This window comes from Furipterus horrens, unplaced genomic scaffold (genome assembly GCF_987537825.1).
Source record: "Furipterus horrens unplaced genomic scaffold, mFurHor1.1.pri manual_scaffold_10, whole genome shotgun sequence".
NCBI lineage: Eukaryota > Metazoa > Chordata > Mammalia > Chiroptera > Furipteridae > Furipterus > Furipterus horrens.
In genome coordinates, this window is record NW_028327180.1 from 33897861 (window position 1) to 33915708 (window position 17848).

At 38.9% G+C, this 17848-nt stretch overlaps 1 protein-coding gene across 1 annotated transcript in view; it reads left to right on the forward strand.

The window, feature by feature from the left end:
• Positions 1 to 17848, forward strand: part of PINX1 (PIN2 (TERF1) interacting telomerase inhibitor 1) — a 236594-nt gene that overhangs the window by 149680 nt on the left and 69066 nt on the right. Inside the window, exons 3-5 of the mRNA XM_090290168.1 lie at positions 10345 to 10454; positions 12455 to 12547; positions 14784 to 14862. Of these exons, the coding sequence (XP_090146294.1) occupies positions 10345 to 10454; positions 12455 to 12547; positions 14784 to 14862 (282 nt within the window). The remainder of the gene's footprint in view (positions 1 to 10344; positions 10455 to 12454; positions 12548 to 14783; positions 14863 to 17848) is intronic.

Here is a 17848-nt window from a genome sequence, read left to right on the forward strand (position 1 = left end):
CCTCAGCAGGAGCTGCGCGTATTCCCTCCAATGCCCCACCTGAAGGAGACTCCCCGCTCACGCTTTCAGTACACCTTCCCTTAGTACACCGCTCAACTGCTGACTAGTATTCCTCCGTAGGAGCACATGGGTTTGTTTATCCGTTTGCCAGTTGGCGGTCACCAGGGCTGTTTCCGGTTTTGGGCTACTGTGAATAAAGCTGCTATGAATTATACACATCTTGTTGTAAAAATATGTTTTCTTTTCTCCCAGGAGTGGGATTGCTGGATCATACATAGGTTTATTTTTACTTTCATTTTAAATTAAAAAAATAATGGTATAAGAATTTAAAAGAACCTTGCAGACATTTGGCATTACTTTTACTTCTCTTTCTCCAGGGAGAGAGATTTATAATAGCATTCTGTGGGAATTCCTTCTCATTGAGACTTCTCTCTCTCCTGCTTTTGCCTTACTCTCAAAGTGAGACAATCACAAACAGAACTTTGAAAACATACTCTACACACCCCTCTCTGCTTACTGGTTGCTTCTCTCTACTTCCTAACTCAGATTGCCAAGAGGCAAAATCTGATCAGTGGAGCTGATTGCCATCATCCCAGACTTGCCCAGCCTTTCACATTGGTAACACGCAGTATTGGTTGGCTTCCTATAAATCGGCTGCATACCCGATCCAGTCATCTGTGGCCTGGCAAAGAGGTTCACGTGTTAGAGTTGGGGCCTCTGCATATGAAATGACTCAGGGCTGCCACTCTTTAAGTAAGGGAAGGGTCTAGTCAAGGAACGTGTATAAATGACTCATGGACATGGACAATGGGGAGGGATATGATTGCGGGAGAAGGGGTGGGTTGGGTGGGGGGGAGCAATGGGGAAAAAATGGGACAACTGTAATTGAAAAACCGAAAAATAAAAGGAAAAAAAAAAGAAGAGACTGTGAGCTGAGCAGTTTCTCACACAAGGGATGGTAGATGTGGCTGGCATCCTGACATGTAACTATGCCATGGTTCACTTAATAATACCCCTGTTGTTGGATACTTAGGTTGTATTCAAATTTTCATCTCACGTCTTAGGCTGCAAAAGACACTTTGGAGCACAAATATTTATATAAAATTGATAATAATTCCTTAGACACCCTCCCCCCCAGCAGTCATACCACTGGTTATGAATACGTGACATGAGCATTGCTTGCAGGGCTTAGTAAAACACACAGGACTGTGATCCATTCCTAGAGTGTCTGATTCAGTGGGTCTAGCATGGGGCCTGAGTATCTGCATTCCTAACAAATTTCTAGGTGAGGCAGACATTGGAGGAAGGATTTCTCTCTCCTTCCAATGTTTCTATAGCAATTTGTGCCTCTTTAGAACATTTAACACAATCTGCCTTGTGTTAGAATTAAGATAGCATGTGTTCATTTCCTCCCCTAGAACAGGAGCTCTGTGAAATGGTTCTGTTTTGCTTATCACTTTACTAAAGTGTTAAGCAGAGAAAGTGCATTTCAAAAGAAAGTATGTTATGTAATCTGTCACCTAATTTCCTTGTTAGTTTCTCCTTTGTTGTATTAATGCTGCCCCAAGTTCCCTCATCTTTATTATTTTCAGACACTGAAAAGTTGTTGCCACTCAACTTTGCTTCATTTTTTGTTAAGGAATAGCTGCAACTTTTTCATGTTTGGATTTCATACTTTGTCTTGTCATCAGCTGCTCTCGATCCAAATTTTCCTTGGGTTGGATGAAGGTGCAGGAAGATTGTTGGGGAAGATACGATGGGCTGGCTTCATTTAAACAGTGTCAAAAAGGCTTAAGTCTAGATCTTGAAATTAAAATTTACCATTAACAAGCTTGAAATCAAAATCAGAATGAGATGTTTGTGAAAGGACTTGGAAAGTAATAAAACTTTCTCTAATTTATGGAATTACTAATATGAAAACCTAGGTCCTGTAATAAGCAGAACAAAGGAAAACATTTAGAAACTAACTTTTCCAACTTTATTCCCATCATGCACCAAAGTCAAAAATCAGACATTCAGATGAAAATGAAGAGACTAAAAATGGATAAACTTAGAACATTTAAACTGAAGTTAGGAGAGCAACTCCCCCACCCCCACCCCCCGAGTCTATTACAGAAGCCAGAAGGGCCCTTTGACTCAGATTTATTGTATTTTCATACACAACAATAATAGAGTAAGAGATTATGAGTGAACTGGCTCAAATGGTCTCAAAACATCTTTAGGTGAGAATATTTCTCTCTGGTTTATTTCACCTGAATCAATAACCTCCTTCTTCAACCAAAACCTACAGCCCATATTCAAGGTTTTTGTTTGGCATAAGATCAATGAACCAAGAAGGTACTTGTTTGCATTACATATATGAAATGCTTACCATTGGTCCTATTGACAATTTTCCCAGCCGTCCCCTGGTATGATGAAGCTTGTCCTCTAGCAGATTCTTCAAGAAAAGGCTCATGAGTGTAGTATTCCCTGAGTTCTGGCATGATTAAAGCTGGTTTGCTATAGACTTGCTACTTGCAGGACAGCTTGGCTGGATATAAAATTCTTGACTCATATTTTCTTTCCTTGAGTTTTTAAAAAATAGTGCTCCATGGTTGCCTTTCTTGCTACATTGATGTTGACCTAATTTTTTGCCATTCATTCATTCATTCATTTATTCATATTTTATTATTTTATCTAAGGATTTTCTCTTTGATAAAGTCTAATAATTGCACTAGGATATGTCTTGGAGTTGACTAGTGTAGGTCAATTTTCCAAGGTACTTTATGAGCCCTATTAATATTTTAATTGAATCTTCTTTTATTTCTGGAAAGTTTCCTTGAATTACAGTTTTAAATATTAGTTCTGTTTCATTTATTTTTCTTCTCTAGGGACTACAGTTATATATATGTGATCCTCTTTGCCTCTCTTCCATTTCAGTCACTTTCTCACACTTTTTTACTTCTTTATTTTCATTCTTGTTTTCTTGGTTGTATTTACTAGCTTTTATTAAATTTTAACTTGAATCTATTCTTTGGGCACCTTGTAATTTAGTGCTCATTCCTAATATGGTTTTGCCTTTTTCTTTCCATCTCTTTCTGTGTTAAATCAACTCCCATTTCATTTCTTTCTGCTTTTTGTTTATTCCTATTAACTTCTAAATTTCTGATTCAAGTGTATTCTTTCCCTCCTATATCATCAAATGCTCCCTTTAATGCTCATATCACCAACTTATGCTTTCAGAGTTCATCCTTTTTTTAATAGATTCAAACACTGATATCAAAAGAGGTGAAATGCCTTGTTCAACATCACACTCCAAGGTGGTAGCAGAATTTAGGCTCTATTATGTTTTCTGACTGCTTTTTAACCTCCACATTGTATCAAACCGGTGCCTTTTAGGAATGAGCTAAGTTAACTGGCAAGATTCAGCTCTATTTCTTTCATAGATAAAATTTTAGTGACATATCTGAAATATAAAAACATAATGTAACATGTGAGAATTCCTTTTTATGATTATAAATGATGTGTAACTACCTTTTATAATCATATATGTATGTAGAGAGAGATTTAAATATTGAGAAATAGATTGATATTCACCAGAGGTACAGAAAAGAGTAGCAATTATCCATCACTGCTATTGAACTTTTACTTTCCTGAAGGCTGGGGACTAGCTCATATGACTTATCCAAGTACTTTCTAGGTTCAGTTCTTTGAAGTATTTTGGAAGCATCTGTCACTGTCACCAAAACATGTTCTTCAGAAAGCATTTTTTTGAACAGGAAAAAAAGAGTATATTTTAACCCTGAGTTAATGCATACCTTTGGTTGTTTGCTTGCTGCTACATAAAGTCTGGAGATCATGAGCACCCACATCCTTGAAAGCTTGTTAGAAATGCAGAATCTCTGGTCCCACCCCAGACCTGCTGAACTAGAAACTGCATTTTAACAAGATCCCCAGGTGATTTACACACACATTAAAGGTTGAGAAGCACTGATCTAAGAGGGTCTGCCAACAGATGGAAGAATAAAAGTGGATGTCTTGTATTACATCACCTTCTTTTTAAAAGTGCAATATTCACTCCCAGATGATCATTTTAAAGTATAAATAAGATTTGGTAATTTTTTAAAAAATATTGAACTTAACAATAGTTTGTTTTTTTTCAGTTGATGATGCTCATAGATGTTTCATAGACACAAGGGATGCTGGAGTTGGAACAAACCTTGGAAATCAATAGTCTGAACTGCATTCACTCAAATGCAGAATCCCTCTTCTACAACATTCCTTTGTGGCCTCTGACTGAACATTTCCAAGAAAGAAAGCTCACTGAATCACAAGACACTACCATTCTTTTCTGCTCACTGGCACACTCAATGTCTTAGTTTAGTTCTGAAGATGAATCACCTGGACCATGGCAACAGTGTTGTAAACTTCTGCCTCAATCTTTCTGACCATCCTAGAGACAAAATTATCTTCCTGAAATCATATACCGACATATGTGGTACTTGAAAAAAGGCTGACTTCCTTATCAGTCCACAGTTGTCCACTCTATATAACTACTTTTCATTATCTGTGGTCTAATCAAACAGATCAGCTAATTATCCTAAGACTAGGGTGTCCCTGCCTTCTTAATTCTGTGCAAGTCCAACTCCCTACTTTAATCCTGTTCCCTCTGTTGCAATTTACCTGTGCCCTACTTTGGCTGTGAAAATTCCATTGATTTTGCATCTCCTCATCCCCCTCAGATCCTGGGTATTCACTGATAGCAGCAACTATCCTTTTGTGTTTCTTTTTTTGGATTTTTATGAAACTAGAGAAGATTACCTTGTTTGTCTAGACTCCTAGTAAAAGGACAAATTCATCTAGAACAGGAATCTAGTCCTTTACAAAGCCTCTCTTGACACTTGGCTGCTCTTTTTATGTTCCACTTATGTGGGGGGAGGCTTCTGTCTGTACCATCACCCCAAGTTCAATGGAAAGTCACCTGTCCAAACACATGTCCTTACTGTCTGAGATTCTCATTGTCACAGTCTCATTAGAAAGTCTTTGGAGATGTCACTTAGTTAAAATTCACAAACATCTATAGAGATTTTACCATATTCAAATAATTTTGCTAGGTGCTGGTATGGATATAGAGAGGAATATGATAAAGCAAAGTTCCAGAGTGCACGTTGTAATGGAGAAAAATAATAACTTTGTCTTGTTGAAGGAAGGCATCATGTTATTTAAAGAGACAACATTTCTCCCAGATTTAGTTATATGCTAATTTGGGATTCCCTCTCTCTCTCCCTCCCTCCTCCTCGCTCCCACCCCTCAGTGAACGGAGATACGACGTTAAGAGATGGGACACCATAATGCAGTCTTCCCCTCCAGACGAGTTTCTCAAACTCCACGTCCACACCGTTTTAAATAATGCTGAGGGTCCTAAGGACTGTTGTTTACATATTTTTTTTCCGCATTAGACTGTGAGCTACTTGAAGACAGAGTTCATTTCTTCTTTCCCGAACGCCCCCTGCTTGACATTTAGTAATTAATGATGAGAGAGCTTGCTCTGCGGCAAACACTCTTATAAAGGCTTTACGTATATCCAATCATTTAGTACAGGAACTTGTTCGAGCGAAAGAATCGCTATTCCTCTCTCCACCTCCCTTAGAAACGGAGACCCCTGACCTTTCCCATCTAGCGGCTGCACTCTCCCACCTGCCAGATGTTCCCCGCCCCGCCCCCTGGCCGCCTCGCAGTCAGGCAGCCGGTCGCACTTCATGACGTCACTGGCGCGCGCCCCTGCGGTTGCATTTCTCGCGGCGTGCGAGTCAGGTGGCTATAACCTCGCCGCTATCTGTCTGCCCCGTAGCTCCAGTTGCTCAGGTCCGGAGGCCCCACGGCGTCACAGGCTCTGCGACATGTCGATGCTGGCTGAGCGTGAGTGCTGGGCGCGGAGGCCCGACCAAGACGCGATAGGGAGGGTTCCGGGTGACGCCCGCGACCGGACCCAGTAGCAAGGGGTGCGGGTCGCTGGTGCTCAGTGTGTTGGTGGATGCCGCGGGCCGGGGCACTAGAAGATGAGTTCGGTTCGCCCTGCCTGCCGCGGAACTTTCCCAGCCCAGGCTTTCTCAAAAGTTAGTTACCGGTTTGCTAGTGAAAGAGACTGCGAGTTCAGAGCTCAGTACGCGCGCGGCAGGTTTGAATGAGAATCAGAACACCGGTCGTGGGAACCCGAACTGGTTCTTTTCACTTCCCTGGACCCCTCAGCTTCCTCAGGTTAGAAAGAGGAGGTTAGGCCGGCAGAATCTCCTTAGGCATCGAAATCGCATTCTCGAAGATGCATTGAACCGAGACATAGAAACGCAAAGGGATTAGAAGCATCAAAGATAGGAAGTACCCTGTTTTAGGAGGTGCAGGGCTAAGAAAGACTATGGAGGCTTTGACTTTGTTGGAATTAGCACTCTTCCATGACACGAGTGTTTGCTGAGCTGCCTCATCCTGCCTCAGTTTGCCGTTGACATTTACCGTCGTTTTGTGAAGTTCAGTAACTCCCTTTCTGGCGTGGCTGTGTAACTTCTGAATGATCCTTGCAGCTAAGGTTGCTTGGCACCAGAGGGCAGTCGTGCTTCGGTCATAACGGAAAGTGTAGTGAACAATGAAGAGAAAGAAACAGCTTACTTAATAGGCCAACAGCAACTACCCCGGGATTTTGTGAAATAAGTGCTGTCAACATCCCCTTATCTAAGGGGATGGAGGAATGTGAGCACAAAACGAAGTGGATTAGGCTCCATTCCAGATTATAGGAGCAGAAATTAACGCTCAGAGGAAAAAAATTCGCGCCAAATCATTAAGCTAGAAATTGACAAAATAGACCTAGTTATCTCTTTACCTTTACATTATTGCTACTAGTACCAGCAGCTTTCTACTGTTTTAAATAGGGACTCATAAATGGTGACCTTAGAGTCTAGATCTCTGAGATCTCTTCTGGTTTTAATATTCTTTAATATGTGCTTAATTCAGTAGGCACTGGGGGACATTGGCCCTGGCTCTGCTATTCATTTATATCTATCTCCGTGATTAGTTCTCTGTGGGGCTTTAAAAAAAACTCTATTACCTTCATCGCTAGGATGGTTTAAAAAGTCAATGAAATGTGAATGAAAATAGTACGAAGTGGTATACAAGTGTAAAGTCTGTTTGTAGATAACAGTAATTCAGTTGCACTATTTTAAAGGAAAATGTGCAGCTCTCTCTGCACCGTGACTCCAAATTTTCAAATCTTTGTCATGATAATATATAATATTTTATGTTGTCTTTAAATTTTTTTTTTTTTGCTAAATTAATGTCTATGATATTCCTTGTGACTAGAAATTTTGGACTGGTGTTCTTATTTTAGATATGAGAATATGAAGGTATAGTAAAGTTCTTTTTTTTGTTTTTAAAATTTTACTGAATTCATTAGGGTGACATTGGTTAATAAAATTAAACAGGTTTCAGGTGTACAGTTCTACAACACATCATCTATATACCACCCAAAGTCAAGTCTCCTTCCGTCACCATTTATCCCCCCTTTACTCTCTTCGTCTACCTCCCCTGACCCCCATTCCCTTTGGTAATCATCATACGGTTTACTGTTGTCTGTGTTTATGGGTTTTTTGTTTTTGTTTTTTGCTTAATTCCTTCACCTTTTTTGCTCAGCCTTCTAACCCCCCTCCCCTCTTGACAGCTGTCAGTCTGTACTCTGTATTTATGAGTCTGTTTCTATTGTGTTTGTTTGTATCTTTTGTTCATTAGAGTCCACATGTAAGTGAAATCATATGATATTTGTCTTTCTCTCACTGGTTTATTTCACTTAGCATAATAGTCCCAGGTCCAACATGTCACAAAAAGATTTTCTTTTATATGGCCAAGTAGTATTCCACTTTGTAAATGTACCAGTACTTTTTTATCTGCTTATGGGCACTTGGGCTGCTTCCAAATCTTGACTAGTGTAAATAATGCTGCAATGAACATACAGGTGTATATATTTTTTCAAATTAGTGTTTCAAGTTTCTTTGGATATATTCCCAGAAGTGGGATCACTGGATCAAAAGGCAGATCCATTTTTAATTTTTTGAGGTATCTCCATACTGTTTTCCACAGTGGCTGCACCAGTCTGCATTCCCACCAACAGTGCATGAGGGTTCAGTTCTTCCATATCCTCATCAGCACTTGCTGTTTGTTGATTTATTGATGATGGCCATTCTGACCGGTGTGCGGTGATGTCTCATTGTGGTTTTATTTTGCATTTCTCTGATGATTTGTGATGTTGAGCATCTTTTTATATGTCTGTTGCCCATTTGTATGTCCTCTTTGAAGAAGTATCCATTCAGGTCCTTTACTCATTTTTAAATTGGTGTTGAGTTTTTATAAGTTCTTTATAAATTTTGGATATGAACCCCTTATCAGATGTATCATTGACAAATATGTTCTCCCATTAGTGGGTTGTCTTTTCATTTTGCTGATGGTTTTCTTTACTGTGCAAAACTTTTTAGTTTGATATAGTTCCATTTGTTTATTTTTTCTTTTGTTTTTCTTGCCTGAGGAGATACATCAGAAAAATATTGCTATGAGAAATGTCTAAAATTTTACTGCCTATATTTTCTTCTAGGATTTTTATGGTTTTGAGTCTTACATTTAAGTCTTTAATCCATCTTGAGTTTATTCTTGTGTATGGTGTAAAAAAGATGGTCTAGTTTCATTTTTTTGCATATATCTGCCCAATTTTTAATACCAAATGATTGAATAGATTGTCTTTACTCAATTGTATATTCTTGCCTCCTTTGTCAAATATTAATTGATGATAAAACTGTGGGTTTATTTCTGGGCTCTCTGTTTCGTTCCATTGCTTTGTATGTCTGTTTTTATGCCAGTACCATGTTTTTTTAATTACTTTGGCTTTGTATAGTTTGATATCAGGTAGTGTGATTCATCCAACTTTAATTCTTCTTTCTCAAGATTGCTGAGGTTATTTGTGGTCTTTTGAAGTTTTATATAAATTTTTGGAATATTCTAGTCCTGTGAAATATGACATTGGTATGTATCCTGATAGAAATTGCATTGAATCTATAGATTGCTTTGGGTAGTATGGACATATTAATGGTGTTTATTTTTCCCTTCCATGAACACAGTATGTACTGCCACTTAATTTGTATATTTCTCAATTTCTTTTTTTTTTTTTTAAGATTTTGTTTATTTATTTTTATAGAGAAGGGAAGAGAGGGAGAGAAACATCAATGTGTGGTTGCCTTTCACATGCCCCCAACGGGGGACCTGGCCCGCAACCCAGGCGTGTGCCCTGACAGGGAATCCAACTGACGACCCTTTGGTTCTCAGGCCAGCACTCAGTCCACTGAGCCACACCAGCCAGGGTTCAACTTCTTATAATTTTCTGAGTACAGGTCTTTTACAACCTTGGTTAAATTTATTCCTAGGTTTTTTGTTTGTTTGTTTGTTTTTTGGATGTAATTGTACATTCATACACATATTTACTGAGTACCTGTTATGGGCAGCATTTTTTACTTCTTGCAATGAATCAAGAAAGAATAAGATACAAATAAGACCATAGGAGATTATGGTCTAATAGGAAACATAAAAGATGGAAATAATCATAATATAGAAAGTTAAATGCCAAAAAAGAAGCAGATAATTTATTCTGGAAGTTTATAGGAGTCCTATTACTTTAGGGCATTTCAGTGAGAAAGGAAGGTATCGTTAGTATCTGTAGATTGTGTGGAGTGCACAGTTGGCTTTCTGCCCAGCATCTTAAGAATATAAGCTTTGATGTCAGTAGGACCCTCGTTGGTATAAAGACTCCAGATTTTGCTTGGGGAAATTAGGTATGTTTCTGTTTCTAAGCCTCAGATTTTCTCATCTGAAAAGTGGAGATAAGAATATCTACCTTCATTGGTTACTGTGAAAATTGGCTCTAATAATGTGTGGGTAGCATCTGGCACATGATGTAAGGCAACAGAAGCTATTATGACTGCCAATGCTAATGATGTGATGATGATGCTGGTGTTGACAGGTGCTTTAATGAGTTGCTGCCTTTAGTCGACGGTGGAAAGCCCAACTGATGGTATATCTAGGTATTTCGATTTTCACCTTTGGAGGGAATATCTTTATTTTTGTCTTATAAAGTCGGTTTATATGTTGAGAATATATAGTTATTGGGGAAACCAGGGTAAATGATCCAATCTGATGGTGAATCTGATACCTGTATCTAATAAAACATAATGTGACATATTTTATGCAAATGTGTGTGTATGTATTAGGTATATATGTTTTTGTGTGGTATTTTTCAGGTGTGAAAGATAAGGTGCTAAGGTGATACTTTGTCATTTGCAGGTCGACGGAAACAAAAGTGGGCTGTGGATCCAAGAAACACCACGTGGAGTAATGATGATTCCAAGTTCGGCCAGAGAATGCTGGAGAAGATGGGGTGGTCTAAAGGAAAGGTATTTTGGAGAAGAGCAAAAGCAATCGGAGCCATGCAAAGAGATTACAAGTCAGGAGAATGCTTCTTTCTTAGGAGACTGAGAAAAATGTATGATTTGGATCAATAAGTGATTTCGGAGAAATAACTGAACTGTAGTGACCTTATGATGATAAAGTTAGAATTGAACATACACATCAGCTCTCTTTGTTTATCATTTAACTGCATGACTAGCATCTTTCATGGACAGTCCTTTTAATTAGTTGCACTTAGCCATCAGGTTTTTATGTTGGCTAAGAGTAATATTTTATTCCCCTTTATAGCTAGACTACACATTTTCTACTTCCCCTTACATTCCAGTTGTTCCTGACTCAAATAGGACTTCTACTAACACCTCTACACTTGAATGGTTCCTGCCGAGGCCTTTTATTAATGACCTTGTTGCCAAATAGTGGGCCCTTTTTTGTCCTCATGGTACTTAATCTCCCTTAGCAGCATTGAATGTAACTATTTTCTTCCTGAGATACTCTGTCTTGACTTCCACAGCACTGCGTTCCCTATTGTTTTTTTCCTTCTCCTTCACCAGCCACTCCTGCATTTGCTGCTGGCTCTCCCTCCTCCAGACTATTGAACTTGGAGCCGCAGGCCCTTTTCTGTATTCAGCTCAGGTGAACTCATGTATGTCATACAGTGCTTTGAATTATCTAAATTCTGAGATTATCTAATTCTGTTACTATTCTCTAGCTCAGTGGTTCTCAACCTTCCTAATTCCACGACGCTTTAATACAGTTCCTCATGTTGTGGTGACCCCCGACCATAAAATTATTTTTGTTGCTACTTCATAACTGTAATTTTGCTACTGTTATGAATCATAATGTAAATATCTGATATGCAGGATGTATTTTCATTGTTACAAATTGAGCATAATTAAAGCATAGTGATTAATCACAAAAACAATATGTAACTATATATGTGTTTTCCGATGGTCTTAGGCAACCCCTGTGAAAGGGTCGTTCGACCCCCAAAGGGGTTGTGACCCACAGGTTGAGAGCTGCTGCTCTAGCTAGTCCAGATCTGTCCTTTGAGCTCCAGATTTATAAATTAGTCAAGTTTATCTTCATCCCCCAGATCTTTTTCTTCTCAAGTTTCCCCATTTTTGCAGTGGTACCCTGTCTACCTACTCACTCAAGATGGAAACCAGGGAGTCATGCTTGGTTCCTCCACCCCTCCCTTTCTGCGTCCCAGCCATTGTTCCTCTCTACGCAGGCGACGTCCAGGTGCAGCCGCCCCAGTGACTGCTCTGTTCATCTCAACAGCCTCCCTTCTGCTTCCCTCCCACTCCTCCTCTGGGCCGTTAGCCATACAACAGCCAGAATGAGCTTTTAAAATACAGAAATCAGACCTGGTCATTGCTTTGCTTAAAAATTCAGTGGTGTCCATTGTTTTAAAAAATAAGATCCAATCTTCTGCCATAATTTCCAAGGCCCTGTGAGGTCTAGCCCCTTTGTATCATCTGACTTCCTCTTCATTCACTCTGCTGAAGCCACCCTGGTGGGTGCCTTTTAGGTTCTGCTATACGCCAAGCTCTCTGGGACACCCTACAAATGAGTGTTAATTGATACCGGGGACTTGGAGTCTCCTTCTCCCCCTTTCTCAGTGTTGTTTTGTAAAACTGTTTAATGGACAGAGCCATAGATTCCTAAGACCTTGATGGGCTTCTAATAGTTTTGTGATGGAACTCTGATGTGGAGCATTAGAAAAAAGCATGTTGTCCATAGTTTTTACTTGGAGGTCTTAAATTAAGCTGATGAATCAGTATTCATTATTGTCAGTGCATTTTTCGTATTACAGACATGTCCTATAAGAACCCAGTAGCCTGTACCCTCCTTGAGGGCCCACATAGTGCCTTACTCCTAGATGTTTAGTAATTCATTGAATGGTTGATGCAGGAAGATAGATTTATCGCTTTTTATACCTGAGTTAAAAAAAAAAGCTAACTCTCTTTGTGTTTCATCTCCAAAGGGTTTAGGGGCTCAAGAGCAAGGAGCCACAGAGCATATTAAAGTTCAAGTTAAAAATAACCACTTGGGACTTGGAGCCACGATCAATAATGAAGTAAGCAACAGTTTACCTGCTGGGGGTTTTCCTTGCATAATTGACTTTTTTGTAAATATATGTGTTAAGTCAATCAGATTGATCCATTTTTGGCCCTGGCTGCTGTGGCTCAGTGGACTGAGCGTCAGCCTGCGAACCAAGCATCGCTGGTTCGATTCCCAGTCAGGCCACATAACTAGGTTGCACGTCAGGTTCCCAGTTGGGGGTGTGTGAGAGGCAACCGCACACTGATGTTTCTCTCCCTCTCTTTCTCCTTTCCCCTCTCTGTAAAAACAGATAAAATAAAATTAAAATTAAATAATGTAACCTTGTTAAAAAATAAATTAATAAATTAAAAAATAATTGATCCATTTTTAACTGTTCAAGTGTGCATCCTCCATGTTTGGTTGAGTGGAAGCCAAGGCTCCGCCAGCTTTGCGCCGTGTGCTGTGGCCACACTGTCCCTCATTGTCTTCTCGGGTCTCCTTACTGCTCGTGTGCAAGAGACGTGAATAGGTTCTATGGTTAAACTTTGGAGAAAGTATTCTTTTTATAGAAATGCTTGTTTCAGGACAGACAAGAACTTTTATCTTTACCTGTGTACTAATATTATCTTATTAAGAGTTGCTGACGTTTAGTTTCAGAAAGAAATGAAAAGATTCTTCTGCAGGAAAGTGATGTTCTTTTTCCTGTACCAGTGTATGTTCCTGACTGTTGATGTTCAGCAGTTAAATTTATTCATACTTCCTCTTAAACACTGACATTTTAAAAATATAATGCTATAACTAAACGTTAATGGCCTGTCCTGTCATGTTTTTCATTTTCAGTATTATTATTTGCTTTAGAAAGCATCTAAGCAGAAAGCTCTGTTCTTAAATTTTTACAACCAACAGAACCTGGAGAAAATCTGGAGAATTACTCTAGTAAACTAAATTATTTTGATTAGTTCAGCAGCACTGAGTAGTAGACTTAAGTCAGCTAAAATTGTCTGGACTAACATTCGAATTTTAAATAATGGAGGAAGGAGCTTATGTAAGGTTGATTTTGAAGGTAGTTGTTGAGAGAGAGAAATATACAGATGTACTTAATTTTTTAGAAGAAGTATTGCCCAGTCGTCGTCGTCGGCAGCCGTCCGTCTCGAGAGACGATGGTGTAGCTTCTTAAGAGTCTATCTGCACCGCCGAGAATGGCTGTGCAGTCCGACTCGGGAGTGACACGGCATCTGTCTCCTCCCGTGTTGAATCGACATCTTGCGATGACGCTGGAGTGTCCTCTCCAGTGAAGCTGAAGCTACAGAGCCTGGGCAGGGTGATATGGAGGGTCTGCTGTTGCCCATGCAGCAGACCCCCCCTCTCTTCGCAGCTGAAGGGTCCAAGGGAAAGACGGAGTCAATACAGCTTGGCTTCAGGTGCGCCGCAGGAGTTGCCGGTGTTGACTACAACGTCAAACCGCCTTAGGGACTCCGGCTCCGGATTTTCTGTCGGGGTTTACTCCCTTAGCCTTTCCCCTGAAGAGGTATGCCGCAAGGCAGCGGAGGTTTTTTGGAGTCAGAGTTTTCCTTCTCTGATGTGCCCAGTAAACCTATTTAATAAGACTTAACCTTAAGCAGTCTTAAAATAGTGTGTGTGAGGCAAATTACTACATTGGTACCTTACTTCCCACTGGTTTAGATTGCTTTGGAGATGTTCATTCTCTCTTAAAGCCTGGTTCTCTTTGCTGTAATGAACTTATTAGCTTATCACCTTATAGATGGGTGCTGATTGCTTCAGAGAACTTGAGTCCTTCCTCCTTGCTTCCCCAGTGTTATTTTGTAAAATTGGGTTCCATGCCAGCAAGCAGAATTGGGCAAAATATTTGAAGCTCAGATGAGCAAAGAAGAGAGTCCCAAGCCCATCACTGCTCTTTTCCTTTGATTTACATAGTTTTCCCTTAGTGAGAAAAAGATTTTATTCTGCTTTACTTTAATATTTAGCACCAGGTTGCCTGCTGATTATTTGATTATAAATTGACTGTTGATATGTTATCCACATTTGAAGTCAGGACTGAAGCTTTCAAGAAGCCCATTTTTAATATTAAAATAAATAAATTGCATTTCAAATTTATATCATTCAAATTTACAAAATAATATTTTGATGAAACATTTAAAATTTCACATTAAACACCAGATTTCCTTGATTCCAAAATATATATTTTCTCAACAAACTAGTGTAGGTAAGCTAAAGACTTGCCTATACTTGATTGTATTTTGTATTTTCAGGACAACTGGATTGCTCATCAGGATGATTTTAACCAGCTTCTGGCTGAACTGAACACTTGCCATGGACCGGAAACAGCAGGTAGGGGAAATCTTTACTTTGCTATCTATTTGATTTATAGAAGACATAATCTCTCAATTTGAAATATTTTTATCAACTATTTTATTGTAATCATCACATATCTGAAAGTTAATTTATTGAAGCTATTAGAAATAGTCTTTTCTGTTTATATTTTAATAGTGCTTTTATTGCATGAACCTTTTTCATTACATGAAGAAAGCAAACACTTTTTTCTAAATTAAAGAGGATGGTAAGGTAAATTCAGTCAACTCACAACCTCAAATAGTAAAGTGATCTTTCCAGGGACCCTTGGGTGTGTCTAAAAATATGTTTTTAAAATAGAAAGCAAGAAATATCAATTGGGACCATAAATTAGCAGCCAGCAAAGGCTTTTCTTAAGCCTTTTTTTATGTTGAGTCTACTTAATGAAGTTGTTTTATCTTTTAATATGTGTAAGAGATTCAGATTTCTGGGGTATAGTAAAATCTGTTGCAAGGAGCTCAGTATTAGAAATTGTATTCCTGAGCTGTAGGAACTAGAAATAAAACAATCCAATGTTGGGCTTTCCGTATTAAATTAATAGAAAGATAGTGCTGTTACAGGGAAGGACATAGATGGGCCAAACTTGTGGGCCTTTCATATGATTTTAAAAGTTTAAGGAAACTTTTTAATCACATGACTGTTTGGAAGGTAAGGACATAACTTCAGTATATTCTGCTGGATATTCATTGAAGAAATCTAGACTGTTCTTCTGCTAACATTTTTTAAATTGTAAAAAATATGTAACATAAAATTTACTGTCTTAATCATTTTTAAGTGTGTGGTTCAGTGACATTAACTACATTCACACTGTTGTTCAACTGTTATCACTATCCACTCACAGAACTCAACATCTTGTAAAACTGAGACACTGTCCCCATTAAACACTTAACTCCGCATTCCTCCCTCCTGCCCTTGGCCACCACCATTCTGCTTTCTGTCTCTATGAATTTGACTACTCTGAGTACTTCATACAAGTGGAATCACAGTATTTGTCCTTTTGTGTCTGGATTATTTCACTTAACATAATGTTATCGAAGTTCCTCCGTGTTGTAGTGTCCAGCGTTGTACCATTATCTTTTTTTAAGGCTGAATAATGTTTTGTTTTATGCATATACGCCATTCTGTGTATCCACTTACCCATCAATAGCCACTTGAGTTGCACCTCTTCTCATCTCTTGGCTCTTGTGAATAATCCTATGAACGTGGGTGTGTAAATGTCTCTTTTAAGTCCCTGTTTTTGCTTCTTTGGGGTATATGCCTAGAAATGGAATTGTTGGGTCATACGACAGTTCTATTTTAAAGTTTTTGAGGTGCTGCCATTTTTTCCATAATGGCTATACCATTTTACATTCCCACCAACAGTGCACAGGGGTTCCAGTTTCTCCACAACCTCACCAACACTTGTTATTTTCTGTTTTTTGATAGTAGCCATCCTTCTGGGTGTAAGGTGATACCTCATTATGCTTTTGATATGCATTTCCCTAGTGATTAGTCAGCTTGAGCACTTTTCTTGTACTGTTGGCCATTTGTATGTCTTCTTTAGAGAAATGTCTTTATGAGTGTTTTGCCCATTTTTGAAATCAGTTTTATTTATTTAGTTTTGAGTTGTATACTGCAAACATTTTTATAAGAAATTTCTTTTTATTCCCTGCGCACAATGTTTGACATGTAGTGAACTGTCAAAACATGTAAAGTTAACAGAGAAAGAACTTTGTGGAATAAAATTGAAAATTTAGATGAGTTCAGCAAACATTTATTGAGCTATGTGCTGGATATGAAGTTGGACTTGAGGATATGCCGGTGTATGAGACATAATCCTTGTTTGGGAAGTAGCAAGCAGGATCTGCTAGTAATTGATAAAATTTCAGCATGAATCTAACTGTGGGAAGATTTATTGCTGTTCTTTGTATGGGAGTGAGCCCAAAAGCATCAGAGGAAAGGTACTCTGTGTTTTTGCTAATCAGATTGGACTTCTTGTTGAAATCTATAACTTGTACATTTTTTATTATCCATGAGACAACTATTAGAACTATCCTATGTGTGGTCCTAGCATAAAAGGTGGCAATTTGTTAGCCAAAAAAAATGTTTTGTGAAAACACTGGCTGGATTGGAATTGGAATGCAGGATCTATGCAGTAGTAAAATTCAAGGACTTAGCCTTTACTAACCATAAACAGAAACATTTTCACATTCAGGATCACAGTTGAAATCGATAGAAATATAGGTTTGTATTTTCTATTCTACCTGGTTTCTTTTTCTTGGTATGCTTCTGAGATGTGTTACCCAAGTGCAGTCAGTGCAACGTTTGAAGTGACCCAGGGAACTCTGTTATTTGTCAGGAAGGTGGTAAGTGCATGAAAGATTCCAAGCAGTTGTGCCTTGTCCTTGGGCAGCCCCATCCACAAACAGGTTCATCTGTGCAGTTTGATTCTTTTCTGCATAAGAGAAGCCACCTTATATCATGCCAGCAGGAGAGTTACCAACCTATAGATGAAGTTCCACCTCAAGACCACTAGAGGGTGGTGGTAGCCCTGTGAGAGGGACTGGGCGATTGGCGGCCTGCTTCCTAACTAGCCCAGTACAGTCTGAACCAGGCCTTGCTAACTGCCAGCCCCAGTATTGAAAAGCCTTTAGAATATTCCTTTAAGGAAAAACCTGTCCCAGGAGTGGACCTGGAGAGCTGATAGATCATTTTTCTGCCATGTCATCTTTATCCAAGTGAATTTTTGGTCATAGTACAGCTGAAATTACTGTATTAAAGCTGAAAAGCAGATGACACAATATAACCCAATAATATATTCTTTTGCTGTCATAATATTTTTATGTTCTTAGGATTGCTTAGAAAATTCATACAATTTGCTTTTTAATTAAACAGATTACATACTGTCCTCATCATAGAATCTTGCAAAGATTCTAGAAATAACCCTTATCTCCTTGTGGGACAGAAAAATCGGTATATTCTTTGA